This window comes from Oncorhynchus clarkii, chromosome 19 (genome assembly GCF_045791955.1).
Source record: "Oncorhynchus clarkii lewisi isolate Uvic-CL-2024 chromosome 19, UVic_Ocla_1.0, whole genome shotgun sequence".
In the NCBI taxonomy this organism is placed as follows: domain Eukaryota; kingdom Metazoa; phylum Chordata; class Actinopteri; order Salmoniformes; family Salmonidae; genus Oncorhynchus; species Oncorhynchus clarkii.
Window position 1 is genome coordinate 19181822 of NC_092165.1, and position 18304 is coordinate 19200125.

An 18304-nucleotide genomic window follows, 5' to 3' on the forward strand; every position below is an offset into this window, starting at 1 on the left:
ATGATGAATTTCATATATTATAGTGTTAGAATCATTCATTTATCATTCAATAACCTTGCCTGTCACGTGTCAAGATTGTGTTGCAGGATTCCCATAAATAGAAATACTGTTCCATCAGAGAAGCCGGAAATAAGATAAGACCTCTTTCTGTGTTTGCAAACATTGCCGCACTAGAGTGAGGAGTTGCAAGTTGGTGGCATAACATGGGAGTGCTCATAGAGCTGCAGCAACAACAAAAAAAAGCTTACATTTACATGTTACTTATGAGTGCATTTCACATGACTTTTGGATTGTAAATGGGATTTTAAGGCTTGTATGAATGTCTTGCTTAATATGCATTACACTTCAACCAGTAAAATGCCTGATCGCTGACCCTACCATCCGGCAGCTGAACAGGATAGGTACGTTAGGATAGGTGCAAGTAAAACTAAGTGCATGCTCTTCAACCGATCACTGCCCGCCCATCCAGCATCACTACTCTGGACGGTTCTGATTTAGAATATGTGGACAACTACAAATACCTAGGTGTCTGGTTAGACTGTAAACTGTCCTTCCAGACTCAAATTAAGCATCTCCACAATCCAAAATTAAATCTAGGATTGGCTTCCTATTTCGCAGCAAAGCATCCTTCACTCATGCAGCCAAACATACTCTGGTAAAAACTGACCATCCTACCGATTCTTGACTTCGGCGATGTCATCTATAAAATATCCTCCACTCTACTTAATAAATTGGATGCAGTTTATCACAGTGCCATCTGTTTTGTCACCAAAGCCCCATATATTAACCACCACTGCGACCTGTACACTCTCATTGGCTGGCCCTCGCTTCATACTCGTCGCCAAACCCACTGGCTCCAGGTAATCTACAAGTCTCTGTTAGGTAAAGCCCTGCCTTATCTCAGCTCACTGGTCACCATAGCAGCACCCACCCGTAGCATGCATATCTCACTGGTCACCCCCAAAGTCAATTCCTCCTTTGGCCACCTCTCCTTCCAGTTCTCTGCTGCCAATGACTGGAACGAACTGCAAAGATCTCTGAAGCTGGAGACTCGTACCTAGGTTATTTGACTGATTTAAAGATCTTGGACTATTTTTCTGTTTTATATTAGGATACTTTTTTAATAGATTTAAATAACGTTTCCATATCTCAGTATCTTTAGAGTATCCTTTGAGGCAGATCAAAGTGCCCTATGGTCAGGAGGAGAGCAGCTTCTTGAAGGTTTTGGGGGAAACATTTCCCCCAGCTGAATCCAAATGTAGAGGCCTTTAAGACGGACAGGAGGAGGAGACTTGTTGTCAAGACAATGGAGGACAGAGATGGTGTGGTTGAATTGGTGGCTCAACAATTTTTCCAAGGGAGCATGCAGGTGGTCTTGGAGCAGTAAGTCAACTCTGTCATAAATCTGTGCAGGACTTGTCATTACCTCCTCTAACATAAGTATTTTTAATCAGTCCACCCCCCTAAATCAATACACATCTCTATATTGTCCTTAAACTTATTTTAAATATACATACTGTCTCTAAACCATGACAGGTTCAAATATGGTCCCAACTCTCTTGGGCTGCTCAAAGCATTGGGGAACCACCCGGACAGCTTCCCAAGGGAGCATGCAGGTGGTCACAATGTGTCAACAATGTTATGTTAGTAACTGTAATCGGTTGCTGTTAATCACAATGATATAAAATGTAACGGGGGCCGAACCACCGAATCCCTATCTAGATTAGGGTTGGAGTGAACCTACAAGACAGTAGCTCTCCAGGAACAGGGTTGGAGAGCCCTGCACTAGTCCATCTTCAAACACATCATTTGAGCTGCCACAATGTGTCAACAATGTTATGTTAGTAACTGTAATCGGTTGCTGTTAATCACAATGATATAAAATGTAACGGGGGCCGAACCACCGAATCCCTATCTAAATAGTTTTTTTTTTAAGTTTATTTTTTAACTATAGGGCTTTCTCCACACAATTATTTATTTTAACAATTTATAAAAGTCCCGATTGGGCATTACAAAAATGTAAGTTCTGTTTTAATAATGTCCATTCAGAATGTTCTGTTGTCCTCCCACAGCAGGAACGCTCGCTCTGAAGGCTCCAATCCAGTGCTTGCAGTAGGCCTCTCCTGGGTCGTGTTGTACTGAGTGGAAGACAAATATTGTGTCAGCAGATGGAATGTTGTGCTAAAGCGCCATGGAGCAAAATACAATAACCATCGGCCTTATATCTTAAAATGACACTCTCCAAATATGAGCAAACAAAATCGTAACGGAATGGAGAAGTACGTCACTTTTGTTAAGGCCACCTGTGTCTAAACTCTGGTCCCCATCCGTTTAGAGTTGTCGCACCTTTCTAGAGACCAAATCATACAGTGTGTGAAAGAGGGGGAATGTTAGTATTATAAAATGTATAATAGTATTATAAAAATGAACTGATTCAAAGGAAGGAGTAGCACTGAAAATATAGTGTCCAATCCCTCATCCCAGTAGGGGAGTATAAATCAGGTTGGAGTAGGAACGAGTGGCGCTGAAGATCCAATCCCTCATCCCAGTAGGGGAGTATAAATCAGGTTGGAGTAGGAACGAGTGGCGCTGAAGATGTAACTGCCATAACCCTCTGTAGAATGTCAACTCCCAGGCTGCCTCTGGGGCCTTCCAATTGAATTACTGTCCGCAACAGCTCCATCTGTGTGTTGCTGATGGTGAACTGGGTTTGTGGCACAATCACCCATTCCGACCAATAAATAGCTGCAGCGCCAGTGGTTGGAGGAGGCGCTGAGGTGGTGGTTGGAGGAGGCGCTGAGGTGATGGTTGTTGGAGGAGGCGCTGAGGTGGTGGTTGTTGGAGGAGTATCTGAGGTGGTGGTTGGAGGAGGCGTATCTGAGGTGGTGGTTGGAGGAGGCGCTGAGGTGATGGTTGTTGGAGGAGGCGCTGAGGTGGTGGTTGTTGGAGGAGTATCTGAGGTGGTGGTTGGAGGAGGCGCTGAGGTGATGGCTGTTGGAGGAGTATCTGAGGTGGTGGTTGGAGGAGGCGCTGAGGTGATGGCTGTTGGAGGAGTATCTGAGGTGGTGGTTGGAGGAGGCGCTGAGGTGATGGCTGTTGGAGGAGTATCTGAGGTGGTGGTTGGAGGAGTATCTGAGGTGGTGGTTGGAGGAGGCGCTGAGGTGATGGCTGTTGGAGGAGTATCTGAGGTGGTGGTTGGAGGAGGCGCTGAGGTGATGGCTGTTGGAGGAGTATCTGAGGTGGTGGTTGGAGGAGGCGCTGAGGTGATGGCTGTTGGAGGAGTATCTGAGGTGGTGGTTGGAGGAGTATCTGAGGTGATGGCTGTTGGAGGAGTATCTGAGGTGATGGCTGTTGGAGGAGTATCTGAGGTGGTGGCTTGAGAGCTGATGGTGGATGAATTTGGGGCGAACAAATCCCTTACCGCTGTCAGATTGGCCCTCTGCATTGCCAGGGAGCCCGAGACGAACAACTGCAGAGCTGCCTGCCGTTGTTCAGTCCTCAGCCCATGGTGGTTCCCCTGACTGGCAAACACAGCAAGATCTCTGTTCACCCGTGGCAGGAACACAAAGTGCAGTGCCCACAGGTCCACCTCATTGTTGATGTCGATGATCTGCTCCGTCTCCAAGAAGGTGAACAGGTCATGGTAAACGTTGGAGACTCCATGCCAGACGTCCCCCCCCACAGCCACTCTATCCTCTGGTTGTGTGCTCCTTCCTCTGAGGGCACTTCCCCTCTCACCACCCCTGAATTGCTCCATGAAGGCACAGATACGGTTGTTTTCACCACCCAGGTCACATCTCACCCGGGATGGTACTCCGTAGCTGGTGATGGCTGCTTTGAATGACATCCATGACTGTGGCACACTGGTTGTTGTCAGAGGCCTTCAGAAACCCAACAAGTCTGCTGTAACCATCCACAGCACCATGGATAACAATCCTCCACCTAAAAAACAAGATGCGTTTGTTTTACAAAAACCTTTTTTTTGGTCTCTTAAAGGGACGCCATTCTGTTTTTATTGATATCAGCCCTTTGATCCTCTCATCCAGCTGAGCGTCTGACAACAGTGAGTAGGACCTGAAAAGCTGAAAATGACTCAAAAAGATACATCAATAAGGAATGTGATCAAATCTAGAGAGGATGTTGACATCTCCCTCTTGTGTTACAATTGCTTTATTCTTGACCACAGAGTGCGACACATTGAGAGCATCTGCCATTTGTCTGACGGTCATATGACAAACTGAGCACCTCAAGCTGCTCCTTGGTGATGTGATACCACCTTCCCTCCAAAGACGCTTGATAGGATACTGAAATAAAACAAATACAATAGATAATGACAAATTACACTCCTAAAAACGTTTTGCAGCTTGTACACCACACACTCTCAACACCTACATTAGATAGATAGCTAACATTAACGTTACCGGGCTATTGATGGTTGAAGTCCATCTCTTCTGTCCGTGAGCAGCAGTCTGGTGCAAATCAGAGATGGTAGATTTACGATCTTCCAGAAATTGGGCAGCCATTGATTTTTTTTTTACCTCGGGAGAACAGAAGTTGAGTGAACGTCTCTCTTACCTGAGACTTGGGCGGAGTCCAAACGACCTTTATGCAAATGTTATCACCAGTGCCAAAATCTATGACTCATAGCGATACGTATCGGTGAATCGTTGTGACGTATGAAATAGAGTGAGAGTGTAATCAATGTGTAATAACTACGTACAAAGTGTTAAATTATTATGTGACGTGGGGTCATATGCAGGTGCAGATTGGTAAAGAAGCTTACGTGACGTGTCAAATAGTGTTATTTGACGCCTCAAATAGTGTTATTTGACGTGTATCTTTTTGACACTAAAGACCCAAACGGCGTTCCATATTATACAGCCGAAATTCGCGCGCATCTGTGTTCAACGTCAACGTAACCAGTGTGTCGTGTACTGAAAAGCCTATGATGTTGGTGATGAAACCTGGACTGCCAATGCTAATAGGTGGAACTTGTGCTCCTTGCGTGATACTGTCCGTGTCCGCCATCGGTGTCACTGACACTGCCGAGAAGAACAAGGAACACGGTGCCAATATCTTCCCTTTCCTTACAGGAGAACTTGGACTTACCGGGTCGTGATCAGGTTCTACCCACTGGAGGCACATCAGGTTGGAAAGAAAGGAACTGTTATGAGTTACCTGTAGGAGGAACTTTCTGCACCAGAATGACTTCCCACATCTGTTCCACAACAGTTACCTTCGGAGAGAACAAACCCCGGCAGTGGATTTTCCACCACTCAACTGGACATGACATACCATATGACCAAGACCTGTAATTGAATTATATCACTATGGTATTTGACCCCATGAATCTATGCCCTGGAAACTCGTTAATGTGTGTTACATCTGCGATAGTAAACCAGAACCACACATTTGACAAGCTAGATGATATAAGAATATATTCATGTTTGATTAGAGGAAATGTAAACCAATTGACCTTTATTCAAAGATATTACTATGTCATTTCACCTATTCATTTCATATCTCAACAATCTGATAATGTGGTTGAGATGGGTTTTTTTCTGCTATGTTTTGTTAGTAAGAATCACAATGACCAGCATAGATGATAGACTAGTATTAACAGTAAATCTTGACGTACGTACTGTGCAATGGAAATCAGGTAAATGTCAATGTATAGCAGCTGTGAAACACCATCCTATGCATTTGTTGAGAGTACAGAAGTAGATAAGGACATAACATAGCATTGGACTAAAATGCACTCTAAGCACAGTGAAGCACAGTGTGCTTAGTAAATGTGTGCTTAGTAAATGCACAGTGTGCTTAGTAAATGTACATATAATGTATTCCTTTTGAATTTCAGTCCTTTTAATGTATAAGTATCAAGTAAATGTTGTGAAGGCTTTTTAGTCATACTAGAAGTAAAAGTACTTAAATTATATTTGAAAAAATAATGTAAAAGCCCACCTAGCGGCACGTTTGGGAAATGCATAAATTAGCCCCACAGAAACGTTCACCAGACAGCCTTGAAAGTGATATTCCAATCAAATCCAGTCAAAGTAGACTCTTGTTCTGTATTTATTATTGACTATAGCATGGCGGTCTTTAAAACTGATAAATACAAGAAACGGACCTTCTGAATACAACGAATTTGTGTAAACACAAGAACGCAATTTAGGCGTCGTCTTCAATCAAGGTGAATTCAAAATTCTCGTTCAGCCACTCAGCAATCTAATGAAGCGTAGATGATGGCCAGCAATAGAGGGTAAAAAAAGCATCGCCCGAACAGGGACTTGAACCCTGGACCCTCAGATTAAAAGTCTGATGCTCTACCGACTGAGCTATCCGGGCTCTGTTTTCAGCAGGCCATGTATGGTAATTCAACAAATTTCTAAGACTCTGTTACAACCTCATTTCTAGTTGCGATAACCAATCATATCGCCGTCTGCAACCAAGGTTTGGCAACCAATCCGAGACGCCAGTGCAACCAAGGAGTAACCAAGAATTGAAGAGGGTGAGTGGTTTGACAAAAAGAGACAGGTTTTCATAATGAAAAGTAACGGATGATGATGACAGATTTACAGGCTGAGAGGATTGTCGGATGAAGCCCGCTACTTTTCTACTCTCAGATTGTCACTGTAAGGAAAAGAAAGCATTAAAAACCATTCAAGGCTAAATACAGCACCCGTGTTGGGATTCGATATAGTGTAGGCTTCGACGAGTATGTTGGTTCTTGATAGAAAATGCCCCCCATTATTTAATTCCTGGTGTAGCAACCTCGATTGATTGATGAGCGATAATCTTCGGATTGGTTGGCGAGTGCAAATCTTGGTTACTTGTTGGTTGCAGACAGTGATATCATAACTAGGTTGTCGCAACCAGAAATGTCCTCGACTAACTGGGGGATGCTCATATAGCTACAATGACAGTTAGCACAATATATTCGCTTGTTTCACTAAACAGCATGTGATTCTTGCTCTATTGACAATGCGAAAGAGCCGTCCCTTTATGTTCAATCCACTGCACAACGCGTCCGTGGCAAGAAAACGCTAAACTAAAGCGGTTTCAGATATCAGCCAGCAAATGTTTTGTTATTCAATCCATACTACAGCAATATTATCAGGGCTAATGTATATTATACGTTGTTCACTTACAATGTACACGACATCTATACTTATCTTCCTTAACATATGACGTGACCATTGTGACGTATTTAGTAACCTGTGTACATAGAAAATGCGCTGTAGCTACGCAAGGTTTTTCGGGACGCCGCAACGTTATATTAGCTAGTGCGAAAGCTATCAACAGGTGGCTCCGTGGCGCAATGGATAGCGCATTGGACTTCTAGTCAAGCACTTGAGGAGTGATTCAAAGGTTGTGGGTTCGAGTCCCACCGGAGTCGCATCTTTTGCGGTATAACTTCAAACACAAAACCTGTCTTTATACTCCTCAGGGCGTATCAAACAATTTTCATGTCTATGCGTTTCTCACGTCAAGTTGATAGAACAATTTTTTATAGCAAATATTTAAATAACATTACAGTAATAGTTATGGCACTCCATTATAACCCAGATAACAATTACTTTCGAGGGTTTAAATGTGTTTGTCACGTCAATATCCAAGGTAGGCCTATTTCAATTAATTGGAATTAATGATACATTTTTCCTTTCCTTTAAACCTCCGTGACAGGAGAGCACCACCCGGTAAGGTGGACTCATAGTTTAAAGGAAAAGCTTAAACGAATATAGCTAGAATGCTACAGTAGTGCGTTATCAACAGTGCAAGCTAACCTAACATTATAAACAGTATAAACCCATACATAGGCAAGCATAAGTTAGAACGTTAGCATTCATGTTAGCATGCGGCTAATTACACTAGCATGCTAATATAAAGTAGGCTAAGGGGGCCGCCATTTTGGAATGGTCACATGACAATAATAACCACTGGAAGCGACCATTTTAGGCCTATAGGGTTCAATGGCAAGAAGTATTCATACAAAAAGTGTACAAAGCAGGTGGTGTAGAATGAACATAGAATTCGACATACCAATTAGGATCTGAACCCATTGCCCTTTATTGTTATGAGGTCTGGGGTCCGCTCTCCAACCAAGAATTCACAAAATGGGACAAACACCAAATTGAGAATATTCATGCAGAATTCTGCAAAAAATGGGACCCGGGTGGCGCAGTAGTCTAGGACACCACATTTTGTGTCACCAGAGACTCTGGGTTCGAGACCAGGCTTTGTCGCAGCCGGCGCGACCCGGAGGTCCATGTGGTGACGCACAATTGGCCTAGCGTCGTCCGGGTTAAGGAGGGCCATACAACCTATGTTTATTTATTTTCCCCTTTGTACTTGAAATATTTGCACATCATTACAACACTGTAAATATACACAATACGACATCTGAAATGTCTCTATTATTTTGGAACCTTTGTAAGTGTAAATGCTTACAGTTAATTTGTTATTGTTTATTATCGATTTCACTTACTTTGGCAATGTAAACATATGTTTCCCATGCCAATAAATCCCTTACATTTAAATTTAATTGATTGGTCCTTGCAATATCGGTTCCTTGGGACGTCCCTACCGCATTGAAGTTGACATTTTAAAAAATGGTTCGGGTTTGGTACCGTTATGATTGGGATAACGGTAGGGGTTAATTGTAGGGTTTAAGGTAGGGACTTCCCAAGAATCTCGGATAGCACTAACCCCAAATGATTGGCCAGAACAGAAAAGGACTTGCCCCTGTATTAACCACGTGACATTGAGACAGACGTTCCAAAGTTAAAAACAGACTTTGTTTATTTTCTAGGTTGCTGCGGAAAGGTCCACGGATTATTTTCTCTTTGCGCATCGGTTCCCCCCCATGCTCTTGTCAGATTTATTCTGAAAGGAGTAGTAGATATATATTAATTTCATTTAAAAAAGTGTCGAATTTATTTGACATTCATTTTTCTACGGAATTTCATATTTGTTGGGTATAATAGCTGACGTTATATAGCACGAGCAAGCAAGCTGCTTGAGGGTGAGGATTAACGTATTTACATGTTTTTGGCATGCATGTGCATAACACCAATGTTTCCTTTAGGTGCACATTTTGTTTGATTGTTTTGTTCACGCTGTTTTGCACGTTTCTGCTATTTGTTTTCGTGACAGGCCAAACTGTGTGGATCGCTATCAAACGGTAAACAACCAGTTCAAGAGAGCGCCATGGCGACCGAAGTGGAGACATGGACCACCGTTCAAAAGCACGATGGTGAGTTATTTGAATAGCATATGCACGAATTGCATGGTTAATTCAAGGCAGTAAATCGTTTGGATTGAACGACGAAAACATGTTTGCCCAGTTCGCCTATTGTCTCAAAGGGTTGGGCTGCAGTTCCAGCCACACTCCACCATGTGCTCTATTGCTCGAGCACTTGTATTAGAGCGAACCAGTTGGCAATGTAGCTAGTTAGCAAGTTAATTCGACAGCCAACTCACAAATTGCTGGACGACATATTTGACTATGCATTGTTTTTTTATGGACCATTGTCTCGCTGGGCACATGTGAAGACGCACTCTAATATGTAACCCATTCGAGACTTGTTTTGCAGTGCATTAACGTCCCTTCCTCTTTGGCGAAAGGCTAACGTATCTGGCTAGCCATTTAGATAGCAATATGTAATCAACATACTGTGTTGCGCAATCAACCACTAACAGTTATACACTGACCTGTCAAATGTTTCAATTACGGACATTTGCCTACAAATGTAGTTAGTTGTATTTTAAAGGGTGTTTTGTGATTTAATGTTACTGCTTTAAAGGAATGTCCATAAACATTCATGCAACATTGCTTTCATTCATGGCCAGTGCTATCGTGTTTTTATTCATAATTTGACTAAACGCTATATACACTGACAAACATGCGGTCAAACGACGAACTGAATTTATGTTGTCAAACACCATCACGCCCCCTTACCAGACGTGCAATACCATTTTTATTGGGCTACATAAAAAAATACTGCAAAGAACATCAATCAACTTTTATGCATATTGGTTAAAGACAACGTGTCATATTGCCCATCATTCATTTATGCTAATGTTGAATGGCACGGATTCGTAAAACATCCTCTATCACATTGCCATGAATTTCCCCACTGAGCAAAATGGTCGCATGATGTCTTGCATTGACCAAAGACATACATGTGGCTATGGACTTCTACATAATACATGTTTTTCTCCAGTAGAACTCGAGATTAGTAGACACATGCACAACCCTGTGTAACCGATGACTGACTACTCATGCGGAGTTGATAACCAGTGGGAATTTACCACCATAGAGTTAGAGGACTCTAGATGGATAAAACAAGTTTCGTCATGGACATCGCCATTGAGGATTTCACCTTTTTAGTCAACTGGGTGGGACTTCCTATGGGTGAAGCAAGGATCACATGATTCCATCTGGGTCATCAGGAGGGATCCGCCAATATCAAATACAGTGTTATGTCACATGCACTGAATACAGTTGTAGACCTTGCAGTGAAATGCTTACTTAGGAGCCCCTAACCAACAATGCAGTTAATTTTTTTTTTAATAAGATTAGATTATATTTGTGAGGCAAATATTCCATAACTGTAGGTGGCAGTAAATTGCCATCCTTGGCTCTATACCTGGTCAAACAACACACTCTGAATGGCAGTATGCACCCTTTCAGTTTGTTTGCCAACTCGTAGTAGTAGAAAAATGTACTGCTTCAAAATGGAGATGGCCTCAATGCGCTGCCTGTGTGCTCACAGATGCCATAATGGGACATATATAAAGATGATATCTTTATCATTCTCTACGTTTACCACATACGACTGGGAAAATCTATTTGAACATCCCACCAGCTGGTAGAGACTAGTGGGGAAACGAGTCGATCATCCTTGAGCTCCAAGTGGGAGGTGGAAATGTACCATTTTGAAGTCGAAAATACCAGTTGGATGCATTCGCGTGCTTTGAGCTCATTTGAGAAACACCCAATTAGCTAATGGCCAACAAGCTGTGTCAACCATAAACTAAAAGTACGGCTATCAGGCCTGTAAACAAATTATAGTGTTAAAAAAAACATATGAATAGATTGCTTTAAAAAATAATGTTTTGAGTTGCTTTTATTGAGAATTTCCTTAGTAGGTAACATCAGAGGTCACCATGTGGGGGAAGTCGGAGCTCAGCGGCGCTAGACGAGTTAACCACAAGGAAGTACCAGTTGGAGGGCTGTTCAAATGTTGTTGTTTTTTCCCCCAGTCGTATGTGGTAAACAGTCTGATAGATATCATCTTTATATGTCCCAATGTGGCATCTGTGAGCGCAAGGGCAGTGCCAGTAACGCAATCTCAATTTTGAAGTAGTATAATTTCTTATCTACTACTTCTGAGTTGGCAAAAAAAACTGCAAGGGTGCATACTGCCGGTGTGCTGCCCTTTATACCTGTTCAAACAAGGTTAGCCATTTACTGCCAGCTACATTTTTTGGGAATGTGTACTCGCGTGTATAATTCATTAGCTGATGACCTGGATGGAATCATGTGATCCTTCACCCACTTTAAAATGGTCGAAGGTTAAGGGCAATGTTCATGTCAAATTTGGTTTAATCTATCTAAAGTTTTATCTATGGTGTGAAATTCCCACTTGGTTACTAACGCAGTATCACGTCTTACAAGATTAGTGACGTGGGCATGTATAGCTCTATATACATGTATAGCTCTATATGTATAGCTCATATATATATATATGTGCTTAATGTGAAATGGATGACATTTTTGTCTATAGTATATAGATTACTATGGTTTGGCGATAAGGTTGCAATTGTCTCATTTACAGTTCCTACTTGGAATATCTGTTGAGGATAAAAAATAAAATAACCACAATTCAGTGAAAATATTTACTAATAAACATTAAATCCAACAAGTGTTCAGCAGAATTAAACCCATGGTTTCATCCTTGTGTCACATGTGAAAATACCTACGTTATTGCCAAGTACATACATTGGAATGTCCCCCCCCCCCCCCCAAAAAAAAAAGTAATGTTGAGAAATTATTGCTTTTTAAGGCCATTTAGATTATTATTTTTTTTACAATAAAGTCATTATGAAATATCAATTACAAAAATTGAAATTACTGTGACATAATACAATATTTCAGTTGTGTGTATTACTTTTTTTTTTAACTTGTTGTTTTTCTTATTCCTAAAAGTAATCTCATCTCTGCTCAGGCAGTAGCAACCAAACAGCCAGACAACGTTCTCTGTGCTCCCCATACTGTACTGTCTTTAGTCCTTCTATATAGCTAGGCATGCTGCAGAGCTGTCTGACAATCATTTTACTAGTTCTTCAAAGTAGATCGGACATACTTTTTCCCTCTCTCTTGAATGTGGTGTTCGTCTCTCATGTGGTAGGATATGCATATTCTTGATACCATTTGAAAGGAAACATTTTGAAGTTTGTGGAAATGTGAAAGTAATGTAAGAGAATAATGAAAACGACAGCTCCCTTCAGCCCAGCGTCCCACATACAGTACCAGTCAAAAGTTTAGGCAAACCTACTCAATCCAGGGTTTTTCTTTAGAATAACAGTGAAGACATCACAACTATATTAATTAACACATTTGGAATCATGTAGTAAATGGTGTTAAACAAATCTAAAATATATTTGAGATTCTTCAAAGTACCCCCCCCCCCCAATATATAAGGCAAGGAATGTGCACTTTAATGGTACACTCCATGCTTGAGTCATAGTTGTTTCCCATACTGGTGAATACATCTGCACATATGGGCTGTTGCTCTTTCATATGAACTGTGTTGGCGCTAGTCTACTCGAGGAAGGCCTGTTGTGCTTGATTAAATTGCTCAGCTGCTGTGGTGGTGGTAACACTCCCCGTCAAAGACTCCTTTGTGTGTGGGTTGGAGGAGAAACCCTCCCACAGAGGCCTATGTGCGTCTATTGAGGAAAACACAACTCTCAGTGAAATAATTTCACCCCTGAAATGATGCAATGCCCACTCCACTGGTGACATGTCTTGCATAGGCATACATATAGCCTAGCAGAAAACTGGAAGAAATTGCATTTGAATTATTTGTTGTATACTTGTTTGAGTTGACATTCTGATTATACCTGCTTAAATTTTGATTATCTGATGCAAGTGTAGCATGTAACCCATCTTTTGAATGGAGTAGCAACTTGCCTATAGAGTATTAACATGATAGGCTACAGTGTTTATTTTAGCAGCATTGTAGGGTACTTCCTGTCCAGAAAATGTTATATAGATAGTAGACCATAGGTGAATATAGGCTTATAAGTATAATGGAGCGTGCACTACACTGAAATGTCAAGCCGGATTTGTTTATGGCCTACTGACTACACATAATGCAAGTTTAAATTATTTTTTTTAAGGTCCGCTCAGCCGATTTTTAATTTCAAATAAGGACCGAAAAACAAACCCAGCTGAGAACCGATATGGCCAGTAAGATATGGCACCCTATTCCCTATCACTCTATGCTATTTGGGATGTAGCTCATTGGCTCTTTTAGTGCAAACAATTATTTACTTAAAACAAGGACGTGTCAATTTAAGGGAGGCCAAAAACAACACTTTAAAAAAACCGCCTAATTCAATAATAGACCTAATGGGAAATCGTCCAATATCTTCCCAGTTAAGCTTATTCTTCCCAGTCAGCTCTGTAGCTAACTTGTCTTTCTGTCCGCCCCTTAGTGACAGTTGAACCCCCCCCAGGACTGAACCACCAACCAACCACACCCCTCTCTCTCTATCCCTCCTTAACCCAACTGTAACAACACACCCAAAAAGTCTGATTGTCCCGGATTAAGCCCCATAGTGCTTGTTCATGTTCAGCAGGGCCCCTTGTATAAAGACATTTAGCAACAGAAAACAGTATGTCTTGTAGGTCCAGGGAGTAGCACCTCCCCTTTACACCCGGTTTGGAGACAAATTCTCCACACCGAACACAGCCTTTTCAGACAGCAGTTTGGGACTGCATTTCAACATGTGAAGGCCCCCTCCCTTGCCTTGGCTTTAGGGTTGCAAAACTTTGGTAGCTTAACCAAAATGCCCAGGTTTTCTATAAATCCTGGTTGTAGGATTCCTGGATTTCTTAACAGAATCAGAAAGGAATAGGAAATCTTCCAACCAGGATTTTGGGGAGTTTCGAGAAAGTTGACAGAAAAAAAAAAAAAATACGACTACTTTGCGTCCATTACCCCGCTGACGCCAATCTCTTTGGCTGTGAGTGACCTTACTGAACTGCCACCTCACACCAAGCAGCCATTAGAACTGTGGAACTGGGTCAATTCTCCCAGCTCTCTGAAAACTTTGCTCCACTGACCCCCAGGGCTGACCCTCTCACCACTTCCAAGCCAGTGCCAGGCCTAAACAGTGTACACACACACTAGGGATGTGACAAATGAAGAACCATTTTGCTTAACATTTAAACTGCCAATTTGATACTTTTTCCTCCATTAAAATGCTAAGGAAAGAAAATAAAAATCCCACGTCAATTCACAATGCGGAATAATGGTCCTATTACATATGCATGACAACTTCATTTCCCAGCCTTAGTGATCTACCACAGTCAAATACCCTTGAATACACCTTAGCTACTATGTGTTTGTTTGTCTGCAAGGGTACTCTACGGCTTTTTAAATGACGACACAAAACCTTCACTGGAGATAGTTTCGAAGCGCCACTGAATGGGCATTTTACTTGTCTGTAAAGGAATATCGCTTCTGAAGCGGGACGAACATGTCCATCACTAGGCGACCAGAACTGCCAATCAAATAATCTTGAGCTGCCTGCGCGCAGCTAGACTGCTGCCTGCTCGCCGACCACTCTTTCCTAAAATAAAGTACTTTTAAAGTTAAATACTGTGAGTTACCAAGTCATTTAGTAGAAAGGGAACCTTTTCCGCTAGGAATCAACTCATAAAGCCCTATTTGAACAAGATAAGTTTGACTGGGGGAGCTCAGGTAATGTAATTATGTGCACGAGCACAAATCACCACATCTGTAATTTTAGTCCCGTCCAAATCTGCTATGTCAGTCATTTTTACTTGGCAGGAAGGTTATCCCAGTCCTAAAAACCTACTGTTTTTCGGTAAACTCCCAGGACCTCTGATAGTACTTATCCGATGCGAATCATCAACCCTGTGTATCGAGGGATATTATAAACAGGTGCTTCACCCAGTTTGGGTAAGAACACGGAAACAAATTTATGTTTAAAACAAATTGCTATGCACGTAGCCTACAGATAAATGATCAGTTTTTGTCAAATATCATCTTTCCTAGTGCCATACATATCTTTTAAAAGATTAAGTGGTCGATATCGTACCAATGGATTGATAAATTGCCAAATACGTCAGGTTAAAGTTCATGGTTCTTACTGATATCCATTATGACTTTTTATGAAGGCCATTGGGCCAATATTAGGCTATCCCTAGACGTTTGAAATGTGGGCATCCCTGCTGTTATTGTGAAGTGGAAACGTCTAGGAGCAACAACGGCTCAGCTGCAAAGTGGTAGGCCAAACAAGCTCACAGAACGGGACCGCATAGTGCATAGTTCTGTCCTCAATTGCAACACTCACCACCGAGTTCCAAACTGCCTCTTGAAGCAAAGTTTGGACACAAACTGTTTGTCTAGAGTGATGAATCATGCTTCACCATCTGACAGTCCGACGGCCAACTCTTGGTTTGCCGGATGCCAGGAGAATGCTACCTGCTCGACTGCATAGTGCCAACTGTAAAGTTGGGTGGAGGAGTCATAATGGTCTGCGACCCTTAGTTCCAGTGAAGGGAAATCTGAACGCTACAATATACAATGACATTTTGTGGCAACAGTTTGGTGAAGGCCCTTTCCTGTTTCAGCATGACAATGCCCCCCCCGTATACAAAGTGATGTTCATACAGAAATGGTTTGTCAAGATCGGTGTGGAAGAACTTGACTGGCCTGCACAGAACCCTGACCTCCACTGCATTGAACACCCGGATGAATAAGGAAACGCTGACTGCGAGCCAGGCCTAGTCGCCCAACATCAGTGCCCAACCTAACTAATGTTCGTGGCAGTTCCAAGAGCCGATCTGTTACCAACTATGATTATTGATATTGTTTTTTTACATATTGGATCACAAAATGTTTTTACTTTTACATTACCATGTAGTTTGACCAATAAAATCGATTGACAGGGATGTGGACATACTCTGTATACATGTTCCCGAAATAAATCTATTTTGGGAAATGTATACCGAGTCAAAACAGTCGAATGCATTTTCTCCGTCGACCACACGCACTTTGAACATTTGGATAATAAAGCATTTAAAGGCTGACATTGGTCGATTTTAATACTGCTGACAGCCAAAATTCTAGCTCCACCCATAACTTTTGGTCTTTTAAACATTGCCTTTGCGGATCGACCATCAGTGAGTCGATAGCTTGAATAGTCTCGCTGGAAATGGAATACAATGTAACAATTTGCAGCATACAGTAAAGACCAGCAGTCAATTTTATTTAAGCAATTTTTTTTTTGTTGAATCATTAGGCCTACTTTACAGTATTGCAGCCTACTATACCTGTTCATTTTCCTGGGCTTTCACGTTCAGCGTAACTCAAGCGAATGGCACTGTCCGAGACCATAATCCCCAAGTCTAACAGTATTTTAATTTTACCGACATGGCTGCTTTCTCTTCTCTGTGCTGGAGTTCTTTTAAAACTTCTTAATGCTAGGCGTCCCGCTAGCAGGACAACTTCCGGTGAAACTGGAGGGTGCGCAATTCAAATAAATAATCATAAAAATTATGGATATTAAACATTTATGTACATACAAGTGTCTTATATCGGTTTAAAGCTTACATTCTTGTTAATCTACCCGCACTGTCCAATTTTACAGTAGCCTTTACAGCTAAAACATGCCATGCGATTGTTTGAGGACGGCTCCCCACATCAAAATATTTTTTCGCTGGCACAGGTTCCATAAATTCACAAATAGCCATTTTAAATATTAACTTTTTAAAAATCTGCCTCTGATTTTGTCATCCAAAGGGTCCCAGCTACAACATGTAGTGTCGGTTGGTTAGATTAAATCCTTCTTTAGACACACACATGTAAAAAAAAAAAAAAAGGAAAACACTGAAGTAGAAAAACTAGTTTCTAGCACTTTCAGTTCCCTATACAGTCCGTGACAACCTACATGGCCTCAGGCTACAGATCATTACATTACACATGTCAAAAGGCATGTGTCCAGTACTAGCTTCTCAGAGAGGTATAACGTTACCGTTGCTTGTTAGGTAGCACTTTTTTTTTTTTTTTTTGTGGTTTACAATGCTTGTCTTGGCAGAACCCTCGTTTCCTCTCTGCTCTCGTCTCTTTTTCTTCCTGTTTCCAATTGACCAGGCCTGTTTTTGGCTGGTTCACATTGATCTTCCCCTAATTTACTGGTCTGGCGTGTTCCTATTTGAAGGGAGTTGGAAGACGATGAGGGACTTGGTCAGTTGTTTACAGCTTTGCAGGCCCAGGGAGTGTTTCTGACCGACGGTAGGCCGGCCCACGCTTGTTTAGAATCGGATAGCGAGGACTCTGCTGTACAGTATGCACAAACACTGGACATCTGTTGGACCTTTTAAACCCCATAGGAATCTTGTTCACTTGATCCATGTACAAAACGTCTCACCGACTGCTAGCTCGTTGACTTACTCGTGGGGGCCTGGCTCATCTAGCCCTTCTAGGAGAGCAGGCACACAGGCTTTATCCTAAAGTGCACTGCTTTTAAACTGGGCCCACTGGGCGTAAAGTAGTGCAACAGCTTGGGAAACGGGGTGCCATTTTAGATGCAGGCACACACAGCACTCATGGCCAGGAAAAGTAGTTTGGCTGGTGATGGCTCCACTCAAGTCTCCAGACAATGCTGGATCTGCTCTGTGGTTGGGCCGCCCTCCTCTTCCCTGTAATCTATAGGGTCGTGTCTCCTCTTACGGCTCGGCGGTGGGCTTTGTAGGAGGGCTCTGGGGTATTCATTACACCCTAAGAAATTCCTTCTCCTCTTGAGGGGTCATTTGACTGGCTCTGGGCTAGCACTGCCATATGTAGTCAGACCCACGCTGAGTGGTAGTGTCGAGATGCACTCTAGAAGGATGGGGGAAAAGCACTCACGTCAGCATTTTTCTGTGTTTTTTTTGTGTTGTGTGATCAGTCTCCATAATACATTTTGATTAGTGGGCCCTGGTGTTGTAAGTGCAGCGGCCTTTAAGTCTTCTGTGTGAACATGCTACCGTGTGCCTGCA

At 42.2% G+C, this 18304-nt stretch overlaps 1 protein-coding gene and 2 non-coding genes across 3 annotated transcripts in view; 2 read left to right on the top strand and 1 right to left on the bottom strand.

Annotated features, from left to right (window-relative positions):
* Positions 1-6275: 6275 nt before the first annotated feature.
* On the bottom strand, positions 6276-6348 carry trnak-uuu (transfer RNA lysine (anticodon UUU)). The gene has a single exon. It is a non-coding gene; the product is annotated as a tRNA-Lys (tRNA).
* Positions 6349-7307: 959 nt separating this feature from the next.
* trnar-ucu (transfer RNA arginine (anticodon UCU)) lies at positions 7308-7399 on the top strand. Its single transcript is given in 2 exon segments — positions 7308-7344; positions 7364-7399. It is a non-coding gene; the product is annotated as a tRNA-Arg (tRNA).
* Positions 7400-8761: 1362 nt separating this feature from the next.
* Positions 8762-18304, top strand: part of LOC139374905 (programmed cell death protein 4-like) — a 32132-nt gene continuing 22589 nt past the window's right edge. The window contains exons 1-2 of the mRNA XM_071116124.1: positions 8762-9025; positions 9157-9256. Of these exons, the coding sequence (XP_070972225.1) occupies positions 9211-9256 (46 nt within the window). The 5' untranslated portion in view covers positions 8762-9025; positions 9157-9210. The remainder of the gene's footprint in view (positions 9026-9156; positions 9257-18304) is intronic.